This window comes from Pectinophora gossypiella, chromosome 23 (assembly GCF_024362695.1).
Source record: "Pectinophora gossypiella chromosome 23, ilPecGoss1.1, whole genome shotgun sequence".
NCBI classification, from domain to species: domain Eukaryota; kingdom Metazoa; phylum Arthropoda; class Insecta; order Lepidoptera; family Gelechiidae; genus Pectinophora; species Pectinophora gossypiella.
In genome coordinates, this window is record NC_065426.1 from 9,123,721 (window position 1) to 9,143,258 (window position 19,538).

At 37.7% G+C, this 19,538-nt stretch overlaps 2 protein-coding genes and 1 long non-coding RNA gene across 5 annotated transcripts in view; 2 read left to right on the forward strand and 1 right to left on the reverse strand.

Moving 5' to 3' along the window:
• The window catches only part of LOC126377499 (uncharacterized), a 228,018-nt gene that overhangs the window by 174,724 nt on the left and 33,756 nt on the right, over positions 1–19,538 (reverse strand). For all 3 annotated transcript variants that reach the window (XM_050025234.1, XM_050025235.1, XM_050025236.1), the window contains exon 6: positions 19,142–19,266. In XM_050025234.1, coding sequence (XP_049881191.1) covers positions 19,142–19,266 — 125 coding nt within the window. The remainder of the gene's footprint in view (positions 1–19,141; positions 19,267–19,538) is intronic.
• LOC126377645 (uncharacterized) overlaps positions 1–19,538 on the forward strand; it is a 350,458-nt gene that overhangs the window by 80,220 nt on the left and 250,700 nt on the right. The window lies entirely within an intron of this gene.
• Positions 14,091–16,088, forward strand: LOC126377584 (uncharacterized). The gene has a single exon (XM_050025394.1). It carries the CDS (start codon positions 14,174–14,176, stop codon positions 15,095–15,097), a length of 924 nt encoding a protein of 307 aa, XP_049881351.1. The 5' UTR covers positions 14,091–14,173; the 3' UTR covers positions 15,098–16,088.

Genomic DNA, 19,538 nt, shown 5'->3' on the forward strand with positions numbered 1-19,538 from the left:
TTTTTATAAGATTACAAATCGAACGCGAGCGCGAGCGAGGCGCAGAGAGAAGTATTTTTTTTTTTATTAGTGTTGCCAACAGAAGAGAGCGGCGAGCGACGAATGAACGGCGATCGGCGGCCACCCCGCGACCCCTCTAGTGAGGTGCGTAGACTAGTGATGGGCAGGGAAAGAAAAAATTGGGTGGGAAAGAAAAAATATCGGGAAAATATGGGAAAATAAAATAAACACCCGAAAAATTCCCGAATCATGGGAAAATATTTTTTATTTAATTATTTTTAATCTTATTATTATTTGTATGTCGTTTCCATGTCTCGGGTCGGGTCTGTCATGGAGTCCTGGACTTTTGGAAGGCGTGCGTGGGGCCGAAGCCAACACGTAGAGGCCCCTTAAGACAATTTACTCTAAATGTGTTGTGACACCAACCGGCGATTATCCCTGTATGCACTATGGGAGTGCACCCAAAGACAATCCCTGGTTCGCGTAGGACTATGGCAGATTATGGGAACAAAATTAACTGGGCTATTGGGTTGGGGGTTAGTGAACCGGGATACTGGGGCTATGGGGGACTATGGCGCCTGCTCGACCAATGTTAATAACAGAGATACATTGGGCAGGCGGTGACTCGTCACTCACTGGTTGGGCCACCTATCTAGCCGACGCGACTGGACGGCAAGGCAGCAACATAGTTGTGAGCATCTCAGGGTGTCAGGGTGTGCGGTTTCTGCGAGGCGGTTTACCCGCCTTACCAACTCGCGACTTATGCATCTTTCACTTCCACCCTGCGAGCGTATAGCTCTAACGCCCCACTCTGGCTGGCCAATGAAGGCAAGCCAGAGGTGAGAGTCCTGCGGCCCCCGCTAAGGTCCACTCCGGCCAGCCAGTACTGTCACCTTCTTTGTTGCTCTTCTTTGGACTCTCTCTAGTAGTGCAATGTCCTTCCGATAGTAAAGTCTCCATATTTGAAACCCATGTTCTAACAGCGGTCTGACGTAAGTAAGTTTTGTAAAGCCTAAGAAACAATTCCGTATCTATATGATAAAAAGCTTTTCTAATTATGTATAAGAGGGAGTTATCCTTCTTAGTGATTCCAATAATGTGATCGTCCCACTTTAGATTATGTGTTATCGTTATGCCAAGGTCCTTTTGTTTTTTAACACACTCGAGAGGTTTTGAGTCAATGGTGTAACTCAACGTGGGGTGGTTACTGCCAACATGCAACACAGTGTATTTGTCTACGTTTAATGTGATTAGCCAATCTCGGGTCCAAGCAATTACCCTATCAAGATCATCTTGGATTATATTATGGCTAATAAGTGGATTCCCCGTTATTGTCGTGTCATCTGCAAAGAGTGATATATCAGACATGATACCATGTTTAAGATCTGTAAGGTAGATACTGAATAAAATAGGTCCTAACACCGATCCCTGCGGCATACCGCTGAGGACTTTTCTGGGAACAGAGTATGATTCTCCGATGCGCACAGAGAATGTGCGATTTGACAGGAAGTCCACTTTACGACATTGCCTCTGATTCCAAAGGGCTCTAATTTAGCAATCAATGGTGTGACAGGAACTCGATCAAAAGCTTTTTCATAGTCCAAGTAAATAATATCTGTAGGTATTCGTGCCTCCCAATTTCTTACACAAAACCATGTTGCTCCTCGATGATGACATTCTCTCGTGCTAAAAGCATCCTATATATCCTATAATATGTAGATATCTTTGCATGGAATTATTAAAATCGACCATTCCATTCAAAATATATTACAAAGGAGATCATCGGCTTTCCATACTTTGGCCGGCCCAAATTTGAAAGTGCCGGTCAGAGAAAAAAAATGTGTCAAACCTTTCGAATAGATTGTTCTGAACATTTTTTACTATGACACCAGACGTGTATGACCATTAGTTTGGCTTTAATTGGATTTTAAAAATCTCGACTTTTCATACATTTTGTAAAAAATAATATTATGTCCGTTGGGAAAAAGAGGTATACAGGCGTATTACAAAGGACCGTTAGAACATTTATTAGTATGGCGCCAAACTTCTATGACCATTATTTGGACTTTCAGTTTTGGTTAATATGTTAAAATGCCGGCCATCGAAAAAAATACGTCGAATCTGTCTAATAGTTGCTTCTCAATATTTTTTAATAACACCAAACATCTATGACCATTATTTTGACTTTTATTGGAATTTACGTTTTTGTTTAAATATGAAAAATGCCGACCAGCAAAAATATCATGTTGAGAGTATCGAGTAGATGTCTGTTAACATTTTTTTCTATAGCGCCAAACTTGTATAACCATTAGTTTGGCTTTTAGTCTATTTTAAAAATCTTGATTTCTTATTTATTTTGTATGAAAATAAAGTGCTTTGGGTAAAAAATGCGGTACGGCGGATTACAAAGGACCTTTAGAACATTTAATAATCTGGCGCAAAACATTTTTGACCGTTATCTTGACTTTTTATTCATCTCTCTTTCCGTTTTGGTTCAAATGGGAAAATGTCAGCCAGCGAAACAAAAGTCAAATCTTTTGGTAAACGACTTGAACGACGTATTTTTACTATACTAGCAAATGTCGACTTTGGCTTTTATTGGACTTTTTAAAAAAAACTTTTTTTTTATACATTTTAACAATGACAACAAGCAGAGCTTTCCCAATGACTAGTTATTATTCAGATAAATACTTTGTGTTTTTGTTTTGTGTGTTGTTAGGTGAACTATATTAATACTATCTGATTTTAGATATGACTTTGGCTGTAGTTTTTGCATTCGACTCAACGTTACGGCCTAAGTTTAGGTTGAATTATGGTATTGATTCACCTTGACCGTAAATGGTTACCACCCTCCAAAGATAAGCTTGCCATCTAGTGACGAAACTCGTATATTGGCATGACGTCTGAAGTATCTGTTAGGGAAAACAGGAGTCGGGTAGTTGTACTTTGCATGTATGCCTATTACAATGTCCTGGAGCTACTCGGCCGATAACATAGTAGGTACCTCTATAACCCCACTGTTTATTCCTTGTATACACTTTTCTTTAAAAAAAGTAGTTTCTTAAGCGTGTATCACCATCAGGTAAGGTAGTGGTCAAACGCAAACCTATTTTTCAAAAGACGACCACCATATTACGCCTTTAGCAAGATAGTTCCATTATCACTAGATAAAACTTTTTTTGATTTTTGGAAAATCGAATTAAGTTCAAAATATTGGTCATAGTCGTTTAATGCCATAGTAATAAACATTCTGACGATCTTTTAAATAACGCGTCGGTTATATTTTATTTTTATACAAAATGAATCAAAAATCAAGTTTTTTTTTAAATCCAACAAAAGCCAAACTAATTAATGGTCATACACGTTTTTGTCATAGTGAATAATGTTTACAGGTATCTTCTCGATAGCTTTGACATGTGTTTTTTGCTGACCGGCACTTTTCACACAGAAACTATAACGTAAAGTCCAACAAAAGTCAAAATAATGGTCATAGACGTTTGGTGCCCTAATAATAAATGGTCAAATGGATAAGTTCTAACGGGATATACAAATATTGTTTCATGGCCGGCACTTCACATTTTCACCAAAAATGTATGATAATTCCGTTTTTTTTTAATTCGAATAAAACCGAAAATATTGAACCTACAGCTTTGGTGCCATAGTAATAAATGCTCAGACGGATAAGTTCTAAGGATAATACCATTATTGTTACTTGGCCGGCACTTTACATTTTCACCAAAAATGTATGAAAAATACAGTTTTTTAAAATCGAATAAAACCGAAGATATTGACCCTACAGCTTTGGTGCCATAGTAATAAATGCTCATAAGGATAAGATCTAACGGAATATAGCAAAATTATTTTTTGGCCGGCACTTTGACTTCTGGGCCGAAATCCGATGATCTCCTTTAAGTTTTTTAAGAGTTCATACGACACTACGACAGAAGATAAATTGGGCATAAGTAGGCATACATTATATTTAAATGGTCTTTGTTGGAAATCCTTACTTTTAATACAAATATATGCGATAAAAAATATTTTCCCTTGAAATGGGAATTTTTCGGGTTTTTTCCCTCAGAATTGGGAAAATTCCCAAAACGCGGGAATTTTCCGGGTAAGAACCCAACACTAGCGTAGACACACAAACAAGCGGAAAAGTAGGCGGGGTTATGTTGAGGTGTGTGGTGCAAAACAAGAACATTAGCGGAGATATTATTTTAACACATAAGCTCCATGACAATATCCCAACTGAGGTAGACAGAGCGTCTGTCCAATGTCAAATTAGGTGATCGCTACGTTTTGTTTAGTGTTGGTTTCAAATTCAAATTCAAAAATATCTTTATTCACTAGGTAACATAATTACATTTTGAATCTTCAATTTTTACATAACGAATGTCTCATCCGCCTAAAACTACTGCAGCTTCTCACAACCTGTATAGCCGGGGAAAAGAAGCTGCAAGAAAAACCTCGGCACAGGGCCATAGACGTTCTTTTAAAAACAATAAACATAAAATATTATACAATTGAGTAGAGTTACTTCACTAGCGAAGCGGAAAGCGGGTTTACTAAATAACATAACATAAAATAAGATCACGATCATAACCTAATGGGGCAGTCAAAGCTATATACATCCATCGCAAGATGTACTAATTACCCACATCTCACCGAGCTTTTTGTTAGACCAACGTGATAGGTGAGCCGTATCGCCGTCTATAATGGTCGAGGCAACTGTGTTAGTGAAAATTGGACATAAGATATATAGTGCATTTCGGTACCGGGGTTCGAACTGGCGCTCCCCGTTTTTAGAAGCCAATCGGTAAACCACAGGACTACAGTGACTATAATTAAAGCACATAATAACGGGTTCTTACCGCGTTTAAATGGGGATATGAGACTCCCGATATTTCGACACTGTTGCAAGTGCCATGATCACGGGATGACGGGATCAGTCATCAGTGTCGAAATATCGGGAGTCTCATATCCCCATTTAAACGCGGTAAGAACCCGTTATTATGTGCTTTAATTATGATAATAACCGCGTAAACTTAAAACAATGTACAGTGACTATATTTTTTTAATCTAGCCCGTAAGATCCCACTGTTAGCACATCCCGGACATATCATACAAAAAAAAATAATGTATTTTTGTGATATTACCCTACCGGGATTCCAACCTCTAATACGTGGATAATGTGGTTGATTGTAACATGTAGTTATGTGAAAATATCCTACACCTATTGTTAACATATCATGTCACCATCATCATCATCAGCCCATTAACGTCCCCACTGCTGGGGCACGGGCCTTCCCTATGGATGGATAGGGAGACCGGGCCTTAAACTATCACGCGGGCCCAGTGCGGTTTGATGGTTATTAACGACTGCTAATGCAGCCGGGACCAACGGCTTGATGTGCCTTCCGAAGCAGGGAGGACCTCGAGATGAAAACTTATTTTTTTTGTGGTCACCCATCCTATGAGCGGCCTTTGCGAAAGTTGCTTTACTTCAACAATCGCAGACCGAACGCGTTAACCGCTGCGCCACCGAACTCCTCATATATCATGTACAATTAACATATCATGTATAATTGTTTATTATCCCATGAAAATAAATCAATAAATTAACCTAGAACCTCCGGATCGTGAGCCCAACGCGCCAACCACGTGATCACAGGCCCGTATCCTAAAACGCCTATATCTTATCCCACAGAAGCTATTAAAGTAATGGACTAATGGCGATCAGGTGCGTCGGTACAAATCCGCTGCCATTGTTACACGTATATTTACGTTGCTATACGTATATTTACGTTGTTATACCAACGTATATATACGTCAAAACAAGCGTTCCCTAATCCTCAGGTATACATCCATCGCAAGATGAACTCTCGACGGAAAATTCCACTTGATATCAACTCAGAATTATGGTCTGAATCATCCCTCAAGTTTTCGTTACGATGTCACTAACACCCTATATGGTTCAAATTCAAATTCAAATTCAAATTCAAAAATATCTTTATTCAGTAGGTAACATAGTTACACTTTGAATCGTCAATTTTACATAACGAACGTCTCATCCGCCTAAAACTACTGCAGCTTCTCACAACCTGTATAGCCGGGGAAAAGAAGCTGCAAGAAAAAACTCGGCACAGGGCCCTAGACGTTCTTTAAAAAAATAAATATAAACATAAAATATTGGTATACAATTGAGTAATTTAGCTGCCTAATATCAGTTCTCAGACAGTTAATCCCATGCATTCATATCTTCTAAATAATCACTAACTTTATAATAACCTTTTTTGTAAAGTTTTTGTTTAACTACTGTCTTAAAACAGTTGAAAGGCAAATTCTGAATGTCAATGGGAATCTTATTGTAAAAACGTATACATTGCCCCTTAAAAAATTTAGTAATCTTATGTAATCGACTGACTTGTAAAGCAAGTTTATTTTTATTCCTGGTATTAACAATGAACCGATCGCTATTTTTTGCAAATAATCCTATATGTTTTTTTACATATATTAAGTTTTCAAAGATATATTGTGATGCCAAAGTTAAAATATTAATTTCTTTAAATTTATTTCTAAGTGACATCTTGGGTCCCAATTTGTAAATCGCCCGAATGGCCCGCTTTTGCAGAACAAAAATGCTGTTCACATCTGCAGCATGACCCCACAGCAAGATGCCGTATGACATTAGACTGTGGAAGTAGGCAAAATAAACTAATCGCGCGGTTTCTACATCGGTTATTAAACGAATTTTTTTGACCGCGAATGCTGCTGAGCTGAGCCTTTTGGACAACTTATCAATATGAGGACTCCATTGCAGCTTAGCGTCCAAAGTAATTCCCAAAAATACAGCAGTATCCGTAAGGTCCAATTCCTTATTTTTTACAATAATAGAATCACTAACATTCGATAACGTAAAATAAACATATTTTGTTTTATTTTCATTAAGTAGCAGGTTGTTTACAGTAAACCAATCCACTACGGTCGTAAGGCCCAAAGTCCTTTTAAAATCCAAATCCCATTGTTTAACTATTGTGTCTGGAAATCCGGGCCTTACGAGGATATAGCAGTGAATAACCTTCATTAATTCTTTATAGGTACAAAATAGGTGATCGACATCTGATTACCACAGGGTTTAATCTATTTTGAGCCTCACTACAAATCCATTTATAACGTAACCGAACCATCACAATAGCTGAAACCGAGGTTCGTATAAAATTCAGTAGCGTCTCAAAATAGCTGCGTCCCTTGAGAACTGAAGATGTATTTAACAGTGTGGTTATGTTAAAAATGCAGTAGCGGCTACGATTCTTCGACTGCCTCATTTAGTTATTGATTACTAGCTGGTACCCGCGACTTCGTCTGCGTACTTTTAATTTGAATATTAAGGATTATATTAAAGGAACAGTATAGATTTGGGTATAGCATTTGGATAAAAGAGAGTAGATATATTTTAAAAATTAAAAAATATCTGTTTACAGTAGGTATAAAGTACCTATTGACGTGATCATTTTGATCTTATATCCGTTTTTATCCACCTTACAAAATTTTATCAAAATCCGTTCAGCCGTTTAGACATGATAGAGCAAAAGTCCCAACAAAAACGACTATTAATCACTAACTCAATTTAGTTATCTGCCTACTGCCTACCCCCTAAGAACGATGGCGTGATTATTTATAGCCTATAACCATTTCTAGGTTATCATCTATCACTATACCAAATTTCATCAAAATCCGTTCAGCCGTTTAGGCGTGAAAGAGTAACAGACAGACAGACAGCCTGAGTTACTTTCGCATTTATAATATTAGTACTTATGGATTTTCTTTATTAAGGAAACAAAAAGCTTACACAATAGATACTTAAAGATATAAACTTATATTTAAACACATTAAGCCAAAACAGTTTCCAACGATGTATCTAACATATTATTATATTATATTCCGTTGCAAATTGCGGTAAACTAGTGTGTAAATTAAGCGTGTTAGCGTGTGTGTATTAATTATTATATTAAGTTATCCTATCAGGCCCGAGAATTAAATTAATAGGTTTAAAAAGAAACCTCTGTAAACAATCCATCTCTATCTAAGCATTAATGATATATCTATCTATTACATGTTTTAGTCATTTTAGCTACAATGTTGATTATGATTGATTAGCTTACTTTTTTTGGGGCGGAATGCAAGAGGGAAACCACTGCCCTATTTTTCCCTAAAAAAGTAGCATGGAGAATGCTACACCGACAAGAGCCACCGTGGTCCAGTAGTTGAGCGTTGGGCTCACAATCCGGAGGTCCTGGGTTCGATTCCCGGTGGGGACATATCACAAAAAATACTTTATGGTCCCTAGTTTGGTTAGGACATTACTAGCTGATCACCAGATTGTCCGAAAGTAAAGATGATCCGTGTTTCGGAAGGCACGTTAAGCCGTTGGTCCCGGTTACTACTTACTGATGTAAGAAAGTAGTCGTTACATGAGCCATATCAGGGGCCTTTGGCGGCTCAATAGTAACCCTGACACCGGACTGGCACGAATATACAGGGTGTTAGTGACATCGTAACGAAAACTTTGAGGGGTGATTGAGGCCATGATTCTGAGATGATATCAAGTGGAATTTTCCGTCGCAAAAGTATGGAACTGAAAATAATTAAAAAAAACACAAAAATTTTCATGAATATTCAGACTGAAAATTCCACTTGATATCAACTCAGAATCATGATCTGAACCATCCCCCTCAGTATTCGTTACGGTGTCATTAACACCCATACCTACTTGTATGGCTACCGTATGTACTTGTGCGGGGTATAAGTGACATCGTAACGAATACTAAGGGGGATGATTCAGCTGATTATTCTGAGTTAATATCAAGTGGAATTTTCCATCGCAAAAGTATAGAATTGAAAATAATTTTAAAAAACTAAAAAAAATCATGAATTTTGCAACGAAAAATTCCACCTGATATTAACTCAGAATCATGGTCCGAATCATCCCCCTGAGTATTCGTTACGATGTCACTAACACCCTGTATTATTAATTTATCCTTAATGCAGTTTACACTAACACAACGGAACGGCGTCTGTGGTCCAGTGGATGAGCGTTGGACTCACGATCCGGAGGCCCCGGGTTCGAATTCCGGTGGGGACTTTTCGATCACTTTGTGATCCCTAGTTTGGTTAGAACAATCAGGTGATCACTGATGAGTCATGTCAGGGGCCTTTGGCGGTTCAATAGTAACCCTGACACCAGGGTTGATGAAGTTGGTAATTCACCTCACAACCCACACGATAGAAGAAGAAGACTGATTGTCCGAAAGTAAGATGATCCGTCTTCGGAAGGCACGTTAAGCCGTTGGTCGCGGTTACTATTTACTGATGTAAGTGAATCGTGACATGAGCCATTTCAGGGGCCTTTGGCGGCTCAATCATAACCTGTCAGGGTTGATGAGGCTGGTAATCCGCCTCGCAACCCACATGATAAGAAGAAGACTAACATAGTTCGCTCAACCATTACAGACGGCGATACGGCTCACCACTTTGGCTCATCACGTTGGTCTAACAGAAAGCTCGTCAAAGTGTGGGTACTTAGTTCACGCGGTTATAATCATAATTAAAACACATAATAAGGGGTTCTTACCGCGTTTAAAACAAATGTCGAAATGTCTTTAAGTGTCGAAATATCGGGAGTCTCATATCCCCATTTTAAACGCGGTAAGAACCCGTTATTATGTGTTTTAATTATATTTTATATTATTTAGTAAACTCGCTTTCCGCTTCGCTCGTGGAGAAACCAACCCTAAACAAAGCGTAGCGGTCACCTAATTTGACGTTCGACAGACGTAACTATACGTCTTTGCCTCCCCGGGCCTATTAACCTTTCTCGCCTCTTATTGCACGGTTCGCTGTGAAGCAGGAGGAATAGAAACCGCCATTCTATTTGATTTCTGATTTTGAGCTCTTAAATTATTTGTCTTCGTCGAGTTGATATTGAATTGAAGCACCAATTTTTCCCTACAGTCAATACAAGGTGTTCATGACATCGTAACGAAAACTTTGAGGGATGATTCAGGGCATGATTCTGAGTATCAACTCTGAGACTAGGTTTGCGCCATGGTGCACTGTTCATCGTAATTATGATGGATGAAACTTTACAATAAGAACATACTATAATTATTTTAATGAAAAAGTTGATATTAAGTGGAATTTTCCGTCGCAAAAGTATGGAACGGAAAATAATTGAAAAAAAAAAAAAACAATAACATTTTCTAGAATTTTCCGGCAGGAAAACTCACTTGATATCAACTCAGACCATGGTCTGAATCATCCCCCTCAGTATTTGTTACGATGTCACTAACATCCTGGATAAGTACATAATTATTAGATAAAAGGAAGCGAGAAGCGAGAAGATTTATTAATGATTTACTATTTTGTTTTTTTCCATTATTTTTTTTTTGTGTGATAGTTTACCTTTTAATTTTGAAATTGTATTTTTTTATTTTTTAGTGTTTTTCATGTTTTCCGTTTTTATATTGGTTTTATGGTCATACAGCGCATTGGGTTACACTGTAATGTTGTATGTACCTTTATAAATAAATAAATATAACGCGTCATACCAAAATACCGCGAGAACGACGATAACTTAGTTACTACGTGGTTACAACATTCATACGCAATGGGTAAATAGATTCAATAATATCGTCAAAAATTACGATGCTAATCTATAGCGCCTGGTAATTCGTAACGCGGTCGGGTTTACCAATCCACATGTTGCCAGTTCGTCGCCTAATCGCGTACTGCAGAATGTCAGAGCATGTATGGCTATTTCTGATCTAACTTTTCGTCCCACTTTTTGAGCGGTCATGTTCCATCTACAGTATTTAGAGGTATCACTACATAGTATAAAACAAAGTCGCTTTTTCTGTCCCTATATCCCTATGTACGCTTAAATCTTTAAAACTACGCAACGGATTTTGATGCGGTTTTTTTTAATAGATAGAGTGATTCAAGAGGAAGGTTTATATGTATAATAACATCTATTAAATAGTGCAGAAATACTGTTATTTTTGAGGTTTTTAATGTGATGTCGTAAATAATTTCATATTTTCCTCAGCATTGCACCCGAGCGAAGACGGGGCGGGTCGCTAGTATCTATATAAACGTCTACAGCACAGAATGTATATACCTAGTACACGGTCTTCTTCTTCTATAGTGTGGGTTGTGAGGTGAATTACCAACCTCATCAACCGTAGTGTCAAAATTATTATTGAGCCGCCAAAGGCCCCTGACATGGCTCATGTAACGATTACTCACTCACATCAGTAAGTAGTAACCGGGACCACCGACTTAACCTGCCTTCCGAAGCACGGATCGTCTTACTTTCAGACTATCAGGTGATCAGCCTGTAATGTCCTAACCAAACTGGGGATCACAATGATGATTTTTGTGATATGTCCCAAGAAGGATTCGAACCCGGGACCTCCGGATCGTGAGCTCAACGCTCAACCACTGGACCACAGAGGCCGTTGGGAACATGGTGAGCTATTAAAATAGTAAATTTTCTTTGTATCCCGAAAAGGTAGGCGGAGGTTACGGTCACGAGCATTAATATTATACACTTTGGTACCATGTCACATTAACTTTGTGACAAATTGAACTGTAAGTCCCACTAAATGTCAAATATGTTAGTGCGACAGAGTCCTAAAGTGGGTACATTATATTGCTCATGACTGTACAGTATACACACCCACTTCTCGCTATATTTAAGCCCCTTGTAATATATTGCACAAATCTCGGAAACCACGCCACGTGATATTAATTTCCAAACATGGCACCAACTGTATATAATAAAATACCGAAGGAAATCAGAGCATATCCATTAAATTCATTTAAAATTGCATTAAAAAGCTTTTGTTGGATAAATGTGTATACAATTTAAGAGAATCTATTTATTAATTACTTTACTTTAATTTAAATTAGGACAATATTTTTTTCTATTATAATTGACTTTAATGAAATGTATAATAATGGTTTTTTAATGTAAGTAATTGCTTTTATATGAATTGATACAAATTGTACTAGGCTGACTTAAGTTATTGATTTACTTGGATGATATATGAATAATATTAGGTACTATAATTTAATAGATTGTTGATGCTTGTTTTATGAGAAATTAAATTTGTTATTTTATTGAATTGATGTGATATGATAATGTATGACATATATTATTTTAATTTGTTTACCTGAATCATAAGGTCGAATATGGTGGACATCCTATCTAGAAGATCATTTTATACCTGTATTAATAAAGAACATTGAACTTTGAATTCAACATACATACATAAACTCACGCCTATTTTGCCACCGGGGTAAGCAGAGACTATAGAATTCCATTTGCTTTGAATTCAAACGTCGAATTAAGTGGTTTCGAGTCCGGGTTAAGAGTCACGCTTTCTCCGAAGAACACAATAGAAGATTTTAAAATTATTTATTGTACTGAACTGTTTCTTTTAGCCCCGATACCGACCCCGCCGGCGTGGTCGACGAATTCCCTCCCACTAGGGTAGGTATCGGGGTCCTGAAGTGTTTGGTATCGCGAGCTGATTGGCCGCCTCTATGGCTAGAGTAATCGGGTCGTCGGCGAATCCTAATACGTAAGATGTTAGAGGGTGTATCTCTAGAATGAAACATTGTAATCATACTAGTTTTTAAAACTCACTTCTCTGTTGACCCGATTACTCGAGCCATAGAGGCGGCCAATCAGCTCACGACACCAAACACTTCAGAACCCCGACACCGACCCCGCCGGCGTGGTCGACGATTTCCCTCATTCAGCGCTTAACATTATCGACACTCTAGGGTCGATTAATTATTTAAAATATTTTCCTCTCAGACGACGCACTGAGCCGAGCTTCGCGCCCAACTGGACACCCTCAGGCCTGTTGTCTTAAATTTTGTACCGGGTGAGAGCTCAGCGCTCCCCATTTGTCCGGCCAAGTATTTAACGCCATTTGCGGCAAACCTGCAATAATTCACGTGAAAAACAAAATTTGTTTCCTCTTCGCGATAGGTAGGTACTTCGACTATTCGAATTTCACTGTCTCACATTGACAAGAGGGACAGCAAAATCCCTCTTGTCAATATACTTACATCTTCACAAGCTTTAAGGCTTAAGTGTGTTTTAGTTTACTAGATCTGCGGACAGATACAGGGAAATCTCAAACCGGTAGAAAGAACAAAGGAAAGAAAGAAACATTTATTATTTTAAATATAATAGAAAAAGTTTATTATAATGTAGAAGGACGCCACACACAAAAAAAAAGACAACAACATCATATCAAATTTCCACTAAAACAATTATAAAAAAGCAAGACGGATGTTTGTCGAAACGATCATAAGGTGGTAGTGGACGTCCTGAGATAAAAGGGCCTCACTCAGCACAAGTCGCGGCGTGAACCACGACGCTGATATTATGTGGACCCTGTTGGGTGACGCACGAACATTTTCGAACAGCCTTCAGCACTCTCCATTTGTCCAACTTTTGTGGCAAAACTCACACCAAAAATAATAAAGCTCAGATGGCCATATCTTTGGTTTCCTTTAACTTAAAAACTTGTTTTTTTTAACAACTGCAAGGGACTTTTTTAATGCGCATATGGCATTAACTACTTGGGCAGACAAATGGGGAGCGCTGAGGACTTTCACCCGGTACAAAATTTAAGACAACAGCCAGGCCTGTTGTCTTAAATTTAAGCGACCGGTCGGAAGTGAACCAGGGGTCTGTTTAATAAAACTTACAATTGTAAATTACAATGACAATTTGATGTACATTGCGGAATTAGTGATCACAAATATTTTGCAGTTTCATATTAGCTACGTAATGAACACCAAATTGTCGTTGTAATTTACAATTGTTAGTTTTATGAAACAGGCCCCTGGGCTCAGGGGTCGTCTGAGAGGAAAATCAAACAAAAAATCATGATCAAATTGTAATATTAAGAAGTTAATGTAACATCTGAAACCTACATAAAGATTTTATCTATCTATTCATTTATCTTTTATATCAGAGGAGATGTAGCTGCAAGTCTCGTTCTGGCAACCGAACGGTGTGTACGCGCGCGTGCGTCCGCGCGACTCTCATTCTTCCCGCGCAAAATTCGATCTAACGCGTCATACCTAAATAATGGAGTGTCTAAAATGTAAAAAAGTGCTTGCTAAAAAAGGCTCACATTTCGTGTGTCAAGGGCCTTGCCAAGGTACATTTCATAGGAATTGTGTTAAAGGACTATCAGCGGATATAAAAAAGGGAAAGAACAGGATTTATTGCAATAATTGCGAAGACGATGAGGGCTCGGAAGAAGAGGAGGAGGAGGAGGATGCGCAAAACTACTCTAAAATTCTCAAGGATATCCAGAAAAAAGTTGGAGTCATCCCAGGGCTCAAGAAACATCTGGATTCTATTACGCAAAGTTTGAGTTTGCTTTCCGATAAGTATGATACTTTGATTGCAGAGCATGAACAGTCTAAGCTGAAAATCAATAAACTCGAGAAGACGATTACAAATATTAATAACAAATGTGTATTTCTTGAAAAATGCAACACCGCCCTCGAACAAAAAATCCACGACTTCGAGCAAGTATCGCGGAAACATAATGTCGAAATAGTAGGTATCGAACAACTACCTGGCGAGAACGTAAAAGATATTGTCTCCAAAATTGGTGCTGTAATCGATGTGAGCAGTGCTGACATAGAATGGGTTAGACGCAGTCGTCCAATGAAGGCAGGTGGTAAACCAGCACCAATTATTGTAGGCTTCAAGAGTTCAGGGACGGAGTCGAGGGATAGATGGCTCGCGAATCGCCGCAAGTTAACGGCAACTACGAGTGATATGGTAACAGGTGGATCGGCTTCAACTAAAATCTACTTAAATGAAGATCTGACCAGGAATGCAAGGGTTCTTCTATGGAATACAAAAAAACAGCTTCACGGTACTTACAAATATATCTGGGTTTCAAACGGAAAAATATTAGTTAAAAAATCTGACGGTGACAAGTCTGTTTGTGTAAGGGCGGAGAGTGATATTTCCGAACTGCTGAATAAAAAATAAACTCTTATTATTAATACTTTGTTTAATAATGTTTACATTTAATTGCAACTTTCACGGACCTAAATAGTATAGACTCAATAACAGACGAGTCGGTTAATTATTCCTGCATAGATAGCTTAGACAAATGGCGTATATCACATAGTAAAGATTTATACATAATTCATGTCAATATCCGTTCCTTAAGAAAGCATTTTAGTGAACTCTTAGTAACCCTTCATAGTCATTTAAAAAATATAGATATACTGGTTATTACTGAGGCAAATATAGACTTCTCACTTTTGTCATTTTACGAAATTGAAGGATTTAATGTTGAAGTTTACACCCGCAAGGGGCGAAGAGGGGGAGGGGTGCTTGTTTATTCGCGAACAGAGTTGGCCGCGCGCGCTTGCGCGAACACAGCACTCGCGAGTACCATGCGCTCGGCTGAGTGTGTTTCCATTACATTCAACTATAATAGAGAACAGATTTATATAGTATCAGTATACAGACCTCCTAGATATAATAAACAGGACAGGTTACAGGAGTTCTTAGTCGAATTACGTAAACTCTTGGATAGTGTGCCTAAGGATACACGAGTGGTTTTTTGTGGCGATATTAATATTAATTTGTTGGATTATCAAAATAACCAAGTAATAAAATATGAAAATATATTATCTGAATACGGTTTTACTAGATGTATATATGAGATAACTAGAAGAGAGATTGTTAAGGGTAATATCGTGGAATCGTGTTTAGACCATATCTATGTAAGAGCACCAATGTCGTTAATTAATTCCGCGGTAATAAGACATAAAGTTTCTGACCACTTCTACGTTTCTGTATCTATCCAATGGGAACACGATCTACCCAAAGGTCACGCGGTCACCGAAGCGACAGCGAGCGCGAGCGCTGGTGGGGGTGGCGGCGCGGGCGGACGAGCGCCGCTGCGGCCGCGGCCCGCACCTGCGTTCGCGCGGGAAACAACTCAACGGCGCGTCCTTGATAATCGTTTAGTGAGGGAAAAATTATTGGAAACGAATTTTGAAGACTTATTGAAAATAGAATGTCCCAATGAGTTGTATAGAGCGTTCCATAATTTGTTTATTGGTATATATGTATAATGATTGTTATAAAATTCAAATTATATCGGGTAATAGTAGCTATAGAAATAATAAAAGCTGGATAAACGATAACTTAAAGAAAATGATTTTAGAAAGAGATAGGTTATTTTGTATATGGTGTAATGATCCAAAGAATATGCTAAAGAGACTGACTTATACTAGGTATAGAAATAGGTGTAGTAAAGCTGTATTTAAATGTAATAATGATCATGATAAACAAAATATATTGGATTGCAACAATAATATTAAAAAAAATTGGGATAAGATTCTTAGTCTATTAGGCGATAAAAAACAGTCATTAGATAATTTAGTACTATTAAATATGGAAAAACAAGGCACTACTAAGGATATATGTAATAAATTTGCATTTAACTTTTCTAATGAAATCAAACAAATAAAACATACTTGTAATGACCGATGGTTAGATAGAAATAATTACGTAAATATATCGGATGTGAGTATGAGGTGGCAACCGGTAAACAGTAAAGATGTCAAGCGTATTATTAGTAAAATGGATATAAACAAAGCCCCCGGCAGCGACCTCATACGCATGTCCGATCTAAAGCTAATTGCAGATAAAGTCAGTCCTATCTTAGCTAAATTTATTAACCTTTCAGTGTCTAGTCATATATTTCCTAATAAATTAAAAGAGTCCTTGGTTCGTCCAATCCATAAAAAGGGTGATCGTAAGAATTTTAACAATTATAGACCTATAGCAATATTATCAAGTATTGACAAAATATTTGAAAAATGTGTTGTCAATCAGGTCGCATCTTTTCTACAAAAAAATATTATATTAAATAGAAGTCAGCATGGTTTTCAAAAAAACAAAAGTACAAATACGTTATTGTCAAATTTCACAGATGAAATAAATACATACTTAGAAGATAAGAAGTTTGTTGTTGCTATATTCTACGATTTTAAAAAGGCGTTTGATACACTCGAGACGAATACCCTTTTGAATGGAATGGACGAATGCGGTGTGAGCAAACCATTGAACGATTGGTTTCGTGATTATCTCTCATCGCGCTCTTATCGTGTTAAACTGGGCGACACACTTAGCGACGAGAGTAAAGTGAATTGCGGGGTACCACAAGGGTCAATCTGTGGGCCAGTGTGCTATCTCATGCACGTCAACAGCCTATGTGGCGTCCTACGCCATTGCTCAGCCCATATGTTTGCTGACGATCTCTGTACACTCCTTGCTGGTACCAACCTCAAGGATACGTGCCGCTTAGTGCAAGAAGATGTAGACGCAGTTGTGAAATGGTCCCATGACAATGGCATTGTATTAAACTCCGAAAAAACTAAACTACTCATCATTCATTCACCTTTTTTGTATCTCTCTGATTCACCTCCTTCTTTATTCACTCATAGCTTTAACTGTATACATAATAACTTCATCAATTGCGAATGTAAACCTACAGAAAAAGTAAACTGTGTAACTTACCTTGGAGTTAAAGTAGATTGTAACTTTTCTTGGTCAGCTCATATAGACTATATTATCAATAAATTAAGGTTGTTGCTTAGCAAATTTTACCACTTAAGTTTCAAAGTTCCTCTTAGCACGTTAAAATGTATATACTTTGCATTAGTAGACTCAATCTTGGGTTATGCCCTTGATTGCTATGGCCTTACATTCAAAACCTATATTGACAAATTAGAAGCAATACAAATCAGATTTCTAAAGTTACTGGTAAATAAAAAGACTAAAAATAATTGCAAAGGAGACTACAGTAAGTTATTCAAAATTTGTAAAATTCTTCCCGTACATTTAAAACATAAATACCTTTTGGCTATCAACCACCATGGCAATCAAGAGCATGACCAACTATCTTTAGCAAGCCATAGTTATGGCACGAGGTCGGTGTGCGCGGGCAAATTCGAAGTCCCTAGAGTTAATAATTACTATGGCGATAGAACTCTAAAAAAGAGACTTCCCTATTTGCTGAATAGTTTGCCTGAGAACATCCGTCTAGAACCAAATAAAAGTAAATATAAAAAATTACTTAAACAACACCTTCTAGACTCGTGTCCTAGCTAACTTATTATTGTATGTTATTAATTGACTATTAGATATAAGTTCATATTATTAGTAGAGAGACTCTTTCCTGCAGACAAACTGTTTAAACAGTTTTGCAGGGCATTGATAATTGTATTTTTAGTATTAAGATTTAATAAAATAAATAATAAAAAAAAAAGAAAAACCTCGGCACAGAGCCCTTTAGGGCTAACAAGCGCAACGTGATAAAATTTTGACACGGTCGTTTTATCGATTCTGACGATATAATTATGTCGTTTTTCCAATTAGAGCTAATATGTGAACCCAAATAGGTTATGTCGTTCTGTCAAAATACGAACAAAATCTCTAGCCCTACTGGACATTCTTAAAAAAAATATATATATTGAATTCAATTTCAGTAATTTGGCTGCCTTTGTGATGTGTCCCTATTGGGATTTGAACCCGCGACCTCCGGATCGTATTGTCGACTCTTGTCTATCAAAGGCCAATTTCTTAATACACGACGTAGGCCTTCTCTTTAATTTGGTCCATAAGCTCTTCTTGGTCTTCCTCTTCCACTCTTTCTCACTGTTACTCACTGAATAAAGATATTTTTTGAGTTTAAGTTTGAATTCTATGGTTAGGGCAGCCAGTATATTCAAATTGTCCCAGTCCCCCGCAGACATCGGGGTTTCCAAGTTTAGAGTCAACTGGGTCATCTTTTTTTAGCAACCGACTACGAACAAAGCGTTTGGTTTTCAAGTTGGACTGCGGAATAAAGGGAGCGTAAATTAAGGTTTTTTTTTATAGCGCACATTTTATGTTTAAATGTTTTCTTCTAAGCTGGGAGGCTATTTCCTCGTCTTATAGGGAAGAAATCGCTGTAAGCGATAAGATAAACACATAACCTCCTTTTGCCGCGGTCGGATAAAAACAACTGACCTTGTTCACAGACGTATCCGGCGACGGTGATACCCAGCCCGAGGGCGGAGTGTTTATTGAGGGACACTTCGTAGCTGAGCGTCTCAGGTTCGCCAGTGCCACGCACCGCCATGTCCAGCGGTAACCTGCATGTGATAAGGTCGTTATTGAGACAATGTTTACGTATAACAGTATAACAAGGCCTATCGACATCTAGATAAGATAAGATATTTATTGCATTCCTGATGTTTTACAAAGGTCTTAAAAATAAAAGAAAGTACAAACAGTAACCCTGTAAGGGCACTACAACAGCTTAAAATTTAAAGAAAAAATAGTAAAGATCATGTTAAAAAAATAAAATAAGAATAAAAGATAGCTACATTTACAATTATCAGTATTTCATAGATTCGTTAAAAAA